General features: G+C 44.4%; 1 protein-coding gene across 1 annotated transcript; it reads right to left on the bottom strand.

The window, feature by feature from the left end:
- Positions 1–811: 811 nt before the first annotated feature.
- LOC104911101 (activating molecule in BECN1-regulated autophagy protein 1) lies at positions 812–5,987 on the bottom strand. Its single transcript, XM_031553532.1, has 6 exons — positions 5,728–5,987; positions 5,419–5,477; positions 4,517–4,700; positions 3,716–3,888; positions 2,888–2,954; positions 812–2,293 (listed from the first exon to the last, which is right to left on the bottom strand). Exons 1-6 carry the CDS (start codon positions 5,860–5,862, stop codon positions 830–832), a joined length of 2,082 nt encoding a protein of 693 aa, XP_031409392.1. The 5' UTR covers positions 5,863–5,987; the 3' UTR covers positions 812–829.
- Positions 5,988–14,167: the final 8,180 nt, after the last annotated feature.

Below are 14,167 nucleotides of genomic sequence, written 5' to 3'. Positions count from 1 at the left end.
AGAGAGCTGGGGCTGTTCAGTCTAGAGAAGGCTCAGGGAGACCTGACAGCAGCCCTTCAGTACCTAAAGGGTGGGCTAAAAGAAAGAAGGGGACAGACTCTTTAGCAGGATCTGTTGTGACAAGTCAAGCGGAAATGGTTTCAATCTAAAGAATGGGAGATTTAGATTGGCTGTAAGGAAGGAGTTCTTTACAATTAGGGTAGTGAGGCACTGGAGCAGGTTGCCCAGAGAGATGGTGGATGTCCCATCCTTGGAGACATTCAAGGTCAGGCTGGACTGGGCTCTGAGCAAACTTATCTAGCTGTGAGTGACCCCGTTTATGACACAGAAGTTGGACTGGGTGGCCTTTAAGAGTCCCTTCCAACTCAAAGGCAATTCTATGGTTCTATGACACAGAAAAGCAGTTCTCAACTCCTGCTTGATCTCCCATGCATAACCTGGGTAAATTCTCCATGCACAGCATGCACATGGTATGACATACTAAAGACAGCAGTATATCCTGTGTTCCTTTCTGCAACATCTGGGAAACATCAGGAACACGGTTCATCCCAGAGCTCCTCTACAAAAGCATGTCTTTTTGCCATGTATGTGCTATTATCCTCCTTCCCCATTAAGAGGCAAGTTCCCTGCGCTTACGACCTTCAGAACCCTATAAACAGAATGACAACAGCAGCTATAAAAGACATCAATGCAATGTCTCAGTGTTTTCATCTACACAAACAGCACATAAACACATAAGAAAAGGTTTTAAATTCTGAAAGTACAGAAAAACTCAGACCAGATGGGAAAGATTTGAGAAAAAATGGAGGAGGAAGGCTGGGCATATATCTTACCTCCTGAGTGAATCCTCCTCTGAGCTTTCCTCAGGCATTTCCTGGTTTAAGGCCTCCTGTGATACATTCCCAGGTCTGCTTGAAGCCGACTGGCTGTAAACTCTCTCCCAGTGCCCCGTCTCCTGGTTAAAGACCACTCCCACGGTCCTCTCCTCCTGCGGGGTGGAAGAGCTGCCCAGCTGCAGCCTGCTAGAGGCAGGAGCTCTGCCCTCGGTTCTCTCTGCAGGCTGCACCTGGCTGGTATTTGGAGGCACACCCTCAAATGTGCTTTGGACCTGCCCTGGTGTGTAGCTAGGCGTGCTTCTTTCCCAGCGCAGCGTGTCATTGTTAAAGGTCAGCAGGTTATGACAAGCGCGACAGCGGTTCAGGTGACCCCGGGATAAATTGGAATTGTTTTCACTGCTGTGTGGAGTCTGCTGATGGGAGGGACCAGGCCGATCAGGCTCAATGTTGTTGTTGAGCATTTCTTGAGCCTGTTGCGACTGGCTGGGCTCCCCAGCAATTCCCTGATCTAACTCCTGAAGTCGGTCATATTCCAGGAAGAATCGCCTCAAATCACACTGGAGCTCATTACGGATGCTGGCCGGATTGCTCGGGCCAGTGCTACTACCACTGTCCGCCTCAGCCCCTGGGGCTAGGAAGCCTCTCCCTTCTGTTGCAGAGGTATAGACTGATGCCTGGGAACCTCCCTCCTGCTGCCGCAGCACCGACAGCAAGCTCACAGAGGAGGCACTGGTCCTAGGGGGAGGCATGGCTTCCAGCTCTGACCTGGAGCTCATGTTCAGCACTGTCCTGGACCAGTCAGACCCGCCCAAGCCTGAAGCCATCTCTCTTGCAGACTGCTGGTAGCGGGACTGGTGGCCTGCCAAGGGCCCGCTCAGGGACCGCCGCGTGGGGCCCAGGCTAAGGTTGCGCAGGGTGTTGCCAGCAGCGCTGCTCTGAACTGTGCTGAAAGCAGAGGGCCTGTTAAGTATCCCCTGCTCCTCCTGTGCTACAGATGCCTGCTCTGGGGGCTGGTAAGGCTCTGTCTGCACAGAGGAGAAGGACGTGCCAGTAGCCCCAGAAGACGTGGAGGGTGCGTTTTCCTGGTGTGGGAACAGAGAAGACGGAAGTCTTGCACTAGAGCATCGGCTGCAAAGGCACAACATCCCCAAGTGCTGACAGCACTCTGCTGTGGGGTAGCTGACACGCTCCCGGAGCCTGTTATAAACAGATGCCCTTGTGTTCTCACTGGCTGGAGGCGGAGGTGGTGGTGGTGGAGGCGGTGGAGGGGATGGGGTAGCAGAGTCTTGAACACTGTTTTGCTCTCCCACCTGTATGCCAGAGGAGCGGGAGGACAACATATGCAGGAAGTTGTGGAGGAGAGGTGTGCGCCTCACAGGCTGAGAGGGAAGGATAGCGCGCTGGCGATAATGCGGCATCTCTGTGCTGTCCACGGAGATTTCCACTTCCTCGTCACTCTGCAGAAGGAAACAAAGCTCAGCTTCCTCACAGCAAAAATCCTACGCTTCCAGATAAACACAAGAAAGCCAACTACTATCCCAGACAGATGAAAGGATGTGATAAAGCCTCTTCTGAGAGATGAAAAAAGAGTCTGGCTTCCTGCAAGTCAATGCTAGACTTCAAAGGAGCTCATTTCTGGGATCCAGACGAGCTCTTCCTGCAGCCGAGCGAGCTAGAACAACACACAGTTTATACCAACAGAATCAGCAGCATGTGAGAGCCAGCAGCAGTGAGGAGCACTGCTAATCATACCTTACATAGCTTCAAATCCAGGAGAATGTCACAAAACAACTGAAAGAGCAGGCGGATGAAGAAATCTGTCCCACCACTAATGACAGTGGGGGCAAAACAAGCACACCTAAGAGTTCTTTAATAGTCCTGCACATTATGTGAAAACATTCCTACGACCAATTAAGTTGGGACAGAACTCAGCTTGGAAAGTCTTCAGGTTTTTTGGAATAGCATAAGGCTGCTTAGGAACAAACTAGGGTTGACACACGTGGAGCATCTTGTAAAGAGTCAGCCAGTGCAGGTACTGACATTACCCTTACCTGCTGGTTGGAAGGGTTAACAATTGCTGTGAGCAAGTAGTGTCCCAAGGGATCAAACCGTACTAACCTAAAATAAGAGCAAAGACAGTATCAATCATCAGTTCACATTCCACATTGACACAGAAAGTTGGACACTGCACAAAAGAAAATCCTACGTGAAATACATGCAATGAGAAAGTTACTATGTTACTACCTTAGTTTCCAAAGGACATCAAAAAATTTATGCATTAAGAAAATACATTTATGTACCTGAAGACTGCAGTTATTTTTTAGTCCACAGCAATGCTACAGAGGAGTTAAAAGGTGGAAGCAAGCACTTCTGCATCAGTTGGAACAGCCAGGAAGTTTTAGGGAAGATGTACATAAATATTACAATTTGGAATTAAGTACAAAGGGAAAGATTAACTCCTCTTGAATGTTTCTTCACTGTCTTAAACTGCTCAAAAGATGGCATCAAATTTCCAGCAACAGTTTTCTGTGTAATTGGACTTGCATAGTAGTTCAGCACTCTCTTCCAGCAACTTCTGGGTTTTCTCATCCTTAATGCTGACAAGTTTAATAACCAAGTTTACAAACAAAAACAGAGTAGATACAAAGACATTTATAGGACTATAAATAAGAAAAGCCAAACTGATACATTATTTCCAATTGCTTTGCCTCCTACCCACAGAACTCATTCTACTAGTTAGATGAAAGAATTGTAGACAATGCTTCTCCCTACTCTCTCTGTGTGAAGGAATGCAGTATCCCATAGGAACAACCCTCAGCCCCCAAATCAGACCATTTTCTCTAGATAAGCATTCACTGCTCCTGGAAACAAGAACTCACCGGACCCGCTCCATTTCGCTGGCTGTCTTCACCACTGCAAAAGGCTCTCGACGGCTCCAGTCCCAGAAATGTATCTCATTGGCCGTTGCAATCAGCAAGAGTTGAGCCGTAGGATGAAAAGCAAGCGATGCAATGGCATTGTTGCTATCTGTGAACCAGCTTTCACTTCCACCCTGGGTGAGGAGTCAAGAATCACAAGCAGTTTATCACGCAGTTTGAGATCACTGGGTTTCCATGTACGTGCCCTCTCCAAAACTGCCTACAGCACAGAAGTGACATGTTTTCAACAGCAACAGCCGCTCTAATACGAGTCCATGTCATGACCATAGAACTGTCTACAGCAATAACCACAAAATATTTTTTACAACTGAGCATGTCTCAAGCAGTCCATACAAACACTGCCTTTCAGAACAACCAGTTAGTTTTGTCTCTGGAAAGATCATTCAGCAAAGTAGAACAGATAGGGCAGGAGCTTCTCTAATGAAAAGTTCAAATATGCCCAATGGAATGAAAGATATCAAATCTTTCACATAAGCTAAACAGGCACCTGGCACAAAGTTCTCCAGAGCTATCACTTAACCTTGCACATATATCTGGTCTAAGAACAACCACCTAGCTGGTCTGACTGAACAAAAAAAATCTGTCATTGTCTCTCTAGACAAAGGAGGATGGCTACAATCTGTTCTACATAAAACTTCCAAACAGGTTTCTTACCAGGCAACATTTGGGAAACAATTTCAGACTAAAAAGGTCAACCACCCACCAACTATGAAAGGTGTATGAGTTTCAGGAAAGACTTACATGTAGATCCCAAATTCTAACCTCCCCATCTAGGCATCCTGAAGCAATGAGGCCTGGGATGGTGGGATGAAAGGTCACACACCAGGGAGTGCGGCGATGTCCAACCAAGGAATGAACACACTTGCCCGTTTTCACCTCTGTGATGTAAATGTTGTGATTCACATGTGTGGAAGCCATTAGGGTCCTGGGAATGCAGAAGGCAGGATAAACATCAACACGAAAAGAGTACAGCAAGACCAATCTGTGGTTAGCTTCAACTCAACAGGGTCTTTCCACATCTAACCCAGCAGCAGTCCTGCAGAGAGCCCCACACTCAAAGAATAAGAGGCTACTGTATCACCAAAGGCAATGGAGGTTCTTGTGGCCAGATTTTGGGGTTCATGCAAACGAGCTCATCAGATCTGCAAGCACAAACTTGACTTTTAAAGTCAGAGTCAACATACAGCTCAGAAGGAACTCTTTTGAGTGACAGTTTGGGGCAAATGAACATTCCCAGTTTTCCACACCAGCTCAACCAGAGTCCCACCTCTGAGAGATCCCACCTCCATTTCTGTTTCCAACACAGGCATCATTCTGCTCTGTTCTCACATCCTCAATATCCCAGTGGATGTGCCTCAACTCCTTGGTATGTTGTGATGAAGCACCTTTACTCCCTCAAGTTTTTTTTATGAGATCTCGTGGCAGCCATACAAACCCCTTTTCCTTAAAACTACACATCTCTTGGACATCTCAGAAATTAAATATCAGCTACGCTTGAAGCTGTGAGATTAAGATGTGCACATCAGGAACTAGAAGTTTTTCTTGGCTGTTCAGGCTTGAACCACTCAACGGGCATAAAGCTCCTTCACTTCTGTAAGTGCAAGGAGACTGCTGAAACAGGGAATGAACTAGGAGTTAATTACCTGTCTGGACTAAACGCCAGCAAGAAGGTGGAGCGTGGACTGTCTGGTAACTCAACTTTCTGAAAAAGCCAACAAAGCAGGAAGTGTCGCAAGTGTCATATGATCATACTTGAACTGTAAGCCACACAGACAATAAGGGGAACCCGCTGCAGGAACATATCTATTATCACACCACTGCAGGAACTGAACACAGCCAGAGAGCATATCAAGCGTAACACATCAAATATACAATTGTGAGAATTTATTTCAAATCCCTGCCTCCCATCCCCCGCTCCAACATCAGCCTGCACACCTCTTCCACCACCTTACCTTGCCCTCCCATTTCATCCATCGAGTTTTATCCTCCACCAACTCCTGCAGGAGCCGCTGAGCTCCCAGTGCCTGGGTACCTCGTTCCCTACCCCACAGGATGCGGACCGCATTCTTCTCCGGTACAACCTTCATGACTCTCAGCAGCCAATGTGACACCAACTACTGGGAGAAGACACCAGCAGGAACCTTCCAGATGACAACCAGCACCAAGCTACCAACAGGCTACCCACATTTCAACCTTTTATCTTCATGGAAACCTAGAAAGAGGACGATAAGAAAGGCAGTTTTTAGCTGGATGAAAAAAGAACTTTAAATCCCCTTACACTAGATTTAAGAGGAAAATCTCTCTCCCCCAGCTTTTGCTACCTTCTTCCATTATCGAGACCCAAATTTGACAGTTCTGCAACAAAAGATTACCATAAAAGGTTTTTGAAAGCATCTAGCCCCTTCCATATACAGATGTCCTAGATATACCACATCTAAAGAGAATTAAAATACTGGACTTGAAAACTCTCACTCTTCCCAACAACTCTTGCTGTACATAATAAAGAAAGAATATTTATAAACTGACAGCCTTTGAACCTTAAAGAGATATCTCTTATCTGGGAAGACTGAGATAGCAAGAGGAAGAGTATTAAAAAATTGACAACACAAGAGAGGAGTCTCTGGGGAATCATACAGATTTCAATAACAGCAACCTGTAGCACTGCAAAGGTCAGACAACTGGCACACCTCAAGACCTAATTATTTCCAATTCCATCCCAACAGTTTACAATGTATGAAAACAACCACTTATCACACCAAAGCCTTTCAGTGAAGGCTGTGGTGGCATAGTGGCCAATTCCATTGAGATGACTCATTCTGTCTGCAAATCACCTTTCTACTCTGTTCTTAGAAAAACAGTTCACCCAAGCAATACCAAATGGCAAAGATTAATGCTTTTAGTACACTTCAAGCTACCAAGGAAAAGCATTAATAATATCTGGTTGTTTTTTGTTTTTTTTTTTTTGTACAGAAGCAAACATAGCAACTCTAATAGCAACCATGTTACACAGACTTTGAATGGTCTCACGCACAGGGGTTTGTTATCAAAAGCTCTCCAATTAAAATTTTTTTTAGAACAGACAGAACAAGGAACACTGCTGCAATGCTACTACCTTTTGATCCCAGCAGAGTACATATACTACTCTGTTATCTCTTTACAATGTAAAGATCTAAAGATGAATCCTCCCTGCTTCATGGCACATTGAACAAAACCACCCATGTGCTACTGTGAAGAAAGTGGTAACATAAAAAAAAAAAACAACCTTGAACCCACCATACATCATGCACAGGAAAAAAGATTCATGTACACAAGAGCTTGATTTTTATGTGACAGAATTCAAAGCAGTCATCAGCAAGCCTTCCCTTCCTCCCTAAAAACAAAAAACCTCCTGAGCAAATGATTGAAGACAGCTGCTGCTTACAGGGAGGAGCTCAAGAGATAAGCCAGGAAATAAGTTCTGATAAAGCAGACCAGTTTTTATTTGTAAAAGTTCACCAAAGTGCATTGAAAGTGATGAACAACTACATCAGCCTTGCTAGAAAATAAATTCAGAGCAGACAAAATTCAAGTTAGCTGGAAATTCCCTAATGCTTAATATGAACAACATGCGGATCTTCTATTTTAATAGAGAAGCTAAACTCCTCAGTATAAAGTAAACCTTCTTTTGAGAATCTGTGAAAGTCAGCCAAACCTTAGATAGGAGTTATCTACAAAATAAAAGCCTTACTGAAAAACAACAGAAAGACTAAAGCTGTCATGCTGCAAGAGTTCGCAAAAGCAACTGCACAGATGAAAAAAGGCCAGATCCAAAACTAGAGTAGATAAAAACTGCCATGTAACACCAGAATCGCTTCACCAAAGGCTTTTTTTTCCACTAAGCTAATAAATCCACACCTGCATTCTGCAAACACCAGTCACCCATTCAAAAATGACCAGGATCAGAGTGAAAGAAGCATAGCAAAGCAGGACAGCTTAAGAACAACACATGCAAAAATCAAGCCTATTTTATGGGAGCAAACTGTAAGCGTAGTTTCATCCAGGGAATCTGAGAAAACAGCAGCCAAATAGTCTTTTTGGGTTCTTTTAAGGCGTAAGTACCACATCAACCCAAGAATAAATGCATAAGCCAAACACAAATGGAAGACCAGACTTGCAGTTGGAATAAGCTGAAGTCTGAAGAGACCTCAAACCTCAAGTTTCAGAGCAGCCTTCCGACAGGTGTGAAGAACAAACAACCTCAGTAACTGAAGAGATCCAATAATTTACAAGCAGGAGAGCCCAATTACTCATAAAAAAGAACAAGCTCTGACAACTTCAGAACATTTCAGTTCTAGTAGAAAGACTAATATTACATGAAGTACAATAGCAACAAGGAAATCAAGATGTTTATCAAACACCTTGATGTTTATTTATGCCCTGAGCAAGCTTACATACTGTAAAATAAACAGATAACAGCTCCGACTGCGTTTTGTGAACACCTTGTACTCACCTTACTTAAAGGCTAAGTCACCTTCACAGAATAACAGCAAGTTCCTACCTTAAAACAGCCTATCTACATCTTTGCAGACGTGTACTAATTTCTTGAACTAATTTGGATACCACAAACGCTTCATACGTGAACGTGTTCGCACTTGATGTTTTTCCTTCAGGGACTGTCCCTCATTTTTCAGACACCGTGAACTGACTCAACCTCTTGGAGTCATATGAAAAGAAAACAAAGTAAACCCAGAGACTTAGAGCTTAAGGACTACCGTGTTAGCCTGCTCAACGCATGGAGAAGTTGGGATCTCTTCAGAGAGCGCTGAGCACAGCTCCCGGAGGGGAGCTGCCACACCAGTCACCGACTCCTTTGTGGCCAAGCTTTACTCACGCTTCAGAAGTTTAATCCCTTACCTGAACCAGTCCGAATGCAGGAACTGCTCTCCACTACCTGGCTCTGCAAGATGGGCAAGGAAAAAAGACTCAGAGCCTTTAAGTATAGAAAAGAGATGCAGCGCAGGTAGAGGTATTACTTCTGCTACCTTAGGTAGGAAGATTAACTTAGTTACTGGATTATCTCTTGGGGGGTTTTGACTAACAATGGAGCTCAGAGAGCTTAAAAATACTCTCCCTCTCAGCACAAAGGAAATTCACAGTGCACTGTACCAAAGCTGCCCAGGCCAGAGGTGGAGCAACGCAGCAGCAGCTGCTGCTATTACAGACACCTGAGCTACCCCAGCTGACGAATGGCTGACCACCAGAACAAGGAACTGCTCCCAACCAGTATTCTTCTGTTTTCTTGTTTTGGTTTTAAATCAGGATGACCCAAAATGGTGTGCATCATCTAGAAGATGAGGTGATGGCCTGGTTGTGGTCCAAGGCACCAGACAAATTCTGAATATGGAAACTCAAATTTTTCTACAATTGGCAGCTTTGTTTCCTTAACAGTTTTCTCCCTCCAGGGCATTTCAGGACAGCATGCTGTTTACAATTTTGGAAAGAGCAATACACAGCCCAGCCCCAAGCCTTCTGACTTGCTCTGCGCCAGCTGTCCTTGAAGAAGCCTCAAGAATTCCCAGACTCGGATCAGTATGAGCCCACTGAGACTTTACAGATGCTGAATTGCTAGGAAACCATGGCAAAGCAGCAAACCGGTAACATTTTGGAGTGGCACAGGACCCCAAGAAACTGCCAACAAATAGGTGAGGACTGAAATGGAATTTAAAAAGCGCATGCAAGTAGCCTGACAGAAAGGAAGTCAGGATATTTTATGCATTATGCAGCAGTACAGTGCTCCAATTAGATGCCTCAGCACTTTACAGAGATCTCGGTCCTATTTTCAACATACACACTACTTTGGCATTAACAACTTCGTGGAGAACCTGAGAGTACAGCTGGCGATCAGAAAATGCTGTTTATAATGGGAGTTCTATCCAAAAGATGACTCAAAGACCTTTTGTCAGGTGTAAAGACTTTCGGAATGCATTGGCTATCAAAGCGATGCGGTCTCCGTAAGTTACGGGCCAGCACCAGCATCGTATATTGCAGTACAAGAACACACGTTTTGGGGAAAAAGCAAACAAAGCTACAACTTTAGTGAATGACAAAGCACGTGACCAACCTGCAAAAGCACAAGCAGACTCAGACCATTTGCACTGTGAACAGCCCCACACTCCAGCCATGCCCCTATCCACCTTGTAAGCCCATAGCTTCTATTTTCAAGATGTCTCTTCTCAAGTGAAGCATCCAGTCACTATCAATAAAGCGTGCCATTTCATTTACTCTAAATTAAGCTTCAGGCTGCAGGCTTTGAATATCAACACATTATTTCTTAAGCAGTTCTCATGCAGCATTGGCAGTGATTAGGATAAGAGAAAGATCCACGCAAATGTGCAAATATAGGCAGGAACAAGAGAAAAGGATTCAGAAAAAAGTTCAACTTCCATTGAGCTGTATGGAATAGTACAATGTTCTCAAGAGTATTTTGACTGTATTTAATAAATATCAGTGATAACTTAGCAATCCCTCCCTTATACATGATAATAAGATCAGCCATGAAAACGGTCGATAAAGTGATACAAACTACGGTTTATACTTGAGGTTTTCCCCCTCTGCTATATGGGGATAATGATGCCAGCATCTTCCTAAATCACACAAAACAACACATGTAAGAAACACCAGAGACTACATCCTGGTTAGAAGACCACTCAATTCCACCAGCAGTTTTATTAAACACTGATTCAATTCATACCAAGCACAGTGCCGTTCCTTCTAACCCTCCTCATGTCTCCACTTGAAAGACTGAGCAAAATAAAAAAAGCTTATGTAAAATCAAAACAAAATAAAACAAAAAAAAGCTGATTTGCCCTCTCTGTGCCGCATCAGCCCAGCTAAACAAACAAGAGAAGCCAAGGAGTCCTAGTTTGGTAAGTAATCGAACTACACAGCAATGGAATTCAAACAATGCAATAACAAGAAAATCAGTAAAAATGGGTGACATGACTCATACCCAGAATAGATCCTCTGATCTAAACTTAGAGCCTCCTGCTCCTCCAAAGCTTGTTCCATGCTCAGTACTGAGCAGCCAGAACACATGGATTTCTGAGAACGTACCTGATCAGCTGCACAGTTAAATTTCCTCTCCACACCACTATTTGTCTTCCCTTAACTCTACCCGCACCGCCTCTATTTAAGCTGTAGGTGCATTCTCAGAGATTTTGCCTCTTTGTGGGCTTAAAAAAACAAAACAGAAAAGGTTTTTCATGGAGACAACTTCAATAGTCCACAGATGTACAACAAACAACTTCCTCAAGCACAGCTAATCAAAACGGCGAAGGAAGCAGAGTGCTTTCTGTTTCTACCCTCTGTGCCACTGATTATCCTTAAAAAACAAGCCAATGAAATAAAACACACCAACTTAAGCGAAGACACTGGAAATACTGGAAAGTTCCTGACCTCAGGCTACTAAAGAGCATAAAGCCAGCCCTCAACCCGTCTGCCCTAAAGTGTCAGAAGAAAGGAACGTAAGGAGGAGGATAGAAATCAAGTTTGTGATCTGAAGTCTTCCTTTGACCGAGGCCAGAGAGATTTGAAAAGCAACTCCAAAGCACTTCTTCTGCAGATGCACGAGATACACTGTTCTAAGATATATCTGCAACTCCGAGCACTTTCACATAAATCACAATAGGATCGTGAAAAAAAACAAACAACTAGCATTAGTGCTTCTTGATTAAAAAAAAAATCATAATTGTGCTTTAAATTGGAACTATAAGCAGCTCAGGAAATTTAATTAAATCACAAAGACATCAGTACATTGTCAGTTTGAGATACTGTATGACAGCAACAGGGAACTGACTGCCAGCAGAATGTTAATTTGTCTTCCCAGTCTGGATTAAATGAGTATCATACTCTTAAGAGAACTTTTAAGTGAAGAGAAGTACATTTAATTGCTAGCTATTTACAGCAAAACTATCAGGAAGCGGAAGAGAAAGTTGCAGATATCAACTTCTGAAGGTTAGCAAACTGATGGTAAAGATGAGAAGGGAAGTTGCAAAAAAAAAAAAAAAAGAAAACAAGGTAAGTGATAAGCTGTGTCTGGTGCTGGATGGCTCCACTGCCCTGTGGTACTTATTATGGAGCACTTTCATGTCTACTATTACTATTTCCACATAAGCTTCAGGACTTCTTGAGAAGATACTAGCTTCAATCCACAAGCTAGGAAGAGAATATATAATTTTACAAAGCTATAAGAGATGTCACACAGGAGACGTGAGGAAAATGTGCAATTCAAGGGGAAGTATTTCATTCATTCAAGACTGAGCTCAAGGTATGTCCACCTTAATGAAGCAAGGAAGAGAAAACAACTGGAAGTGAGAACATTTTTTCAAAAAACACAGCCTCATGTGGTTTTCCTGTTCACGTGGAAATAATCAAACATGGTAACAAGGCAAAAAGCAAAGGTTAGCTACAAGAAGCTGAAGTCTTTATGCACACCTTTCCCCTTCTCTGTCTCTGAAGGTGAGAAAAAAAATAAGGCAGTGTCAGGAGCAGGGGTCAGAGACTACTCCCAGCAATTCCACGCTGCACAAGGTGGTGAATTAGCACCGCATGCCAGCAATGGGCAGCAGGCAGGGGTTGCTCCAGGGACAGCCCAAGAGCCCACCCCAACAGTACCAGAAGCGGAGGATATGAGGACTCTCCACATTCAACCTTAGCATCTCACCACCCCGTGTGTCCTCACACAGCTCTCAGAAAGCAAAGATCCTGGACAACTGGTACAGTCAAAGATCCCAGCAGCCAGCATTAAACTTAGCAGGCACGCAGGACTCCTCTGGTTTTAAGCAACCTAATCAATAGGTCTTTCACTAAGTAATTGCTATACAACTGAACAACCTTCAACTTTAAAAGTTCTAGTATTAATCTCCTTTCACTGCCCTGTTACTTTTGAAAACAATAGCTCTTCTGCCCTCTAATCATTCACACTTCGATTCTGTCACTTCCTTTGCTAGACAAGTGCAGGATATTAACAGAAGAGCACACAAGGTAACTATTAACATGCACTATGCCCCTTATCAGCTTTCCATACCAGCACAACATGGAGAAAAAGAAAGAACAACAACAAAAAAAAACACGTTAATGCTATTTGTCTCAAGAGTATTAAAGAATATTAACATCAGTGACTTTTCAAGTGTTCCAAATTCAGTTTGTTTGCCAACCAGTGCACAGAAGATATTTAAGTCATTTTCCAACAGTTTCACAAAAAATATGATGCAAGAAAGGAGCAAATACTCAGATCCTAGCCAATGGCTAGTGGGGGTAGTAGTGGACTGTATTACTGTTCCTCTTCTTTACAAATAGTCATTGCAGTTGCACAAAAGTTAAAATTGCTGCATGAAAAAGCAGAAAACAAGCGACCAAGAATCCAGAGGGTCAGCTATGACTCACAAAAGGGCAAAAGAAAGAAAATTAAGGAGAAACTGTCAGCAAAGTAAACAATTTGCCTAACTCCCCAACAGCAAAGCCTGAAGAGGCGAGTCCACATATCTGGATCCAGGCACATTCTGCGTTCCAAGCACCAGAAGAATAAACACCAAAATGCTAACAGAGTGCCACATTCACTAATGCCCACACTGCCACAAGCCAACAGGTGAGCACAAGGTGCCCAGACATCACCTCACCCCACTTTCAGAAAACTAACCCAAACCAAAGCTGAGCAGCACTGTAACGGGCTGGCAGGGAATGTGTATCAGGAACAGGTCACAGCCAGGTCCCACTTCAGCATTCCCATCAGCAATCTGAAAGAGGATGGGAGTGGCAGCGGCTAAGAGGCCAGATGACATTTGCAATGGCCACTGAACTAAGAGGGTGGGGCAGTAAACAAGGGCAGCACAGAAAAACACAGTGGGCTCCATAATGCAGAGCTCTGCAAATGTTTCGTGTGGAGGAGAAGCAGAGCAGCACAGAGCGCTCTGCCTGAGCACAGCTGCCCTCACCGAGGACTCACTCATACCTCGATAAAAGCCTGCTGTGAATCCATCTGCTACAGCAGGTTAACGTTGAAGTATACACCGGGAAAAAACAGTAAGCGACCATCCCAAATGACCCTTGGGAATGAATAAGCCTTTTTTAGAGCAGAAATTGTGTTGCCCGCTTCCCGGGGGCAGCGCAAGGAGAAACACTCTCAGAGAACGTGGAGCACTGTGGGCAAAAGCAGGAGTCGTTTCGATAGCAGGCGAAGGACCGGGCTGCGCTCCCCCACGAGCACAGCGGCCTCAGGGTCAGCGGCGGGGACACACGCCGGGGCCTTTCACACCCAACGTCACTTACACGGCGAACGCTCCGCACCGCACGGCGAAACACTGAGGAAAAGACCCGAAAACGCAGCCCCCACGGCTCGGCGCACCAACCCGCAGC

This window comes from Meleagris gallopavo, chromosome 5 (assembly GCF_000146605.3).
Source record: "Meleagris gallopavo isolate NT-WF06-2002-E0010 breed Aviagen turkey brand Nicholas breeding stock chromosome 5, Turkey_5.1, whole genome shotgun sequence".
In the NCBI taxonomy this organism is placed as follows: domain Eukaryota; kingdom Metazoa; phylum Chordata; class Aves; order Galliformes; family Phasianidae; genus Meleagris; species Meleagris gallopavo.
This window is presented reverse-complemented; position numbering and strand designations above follow the sequence as displayed.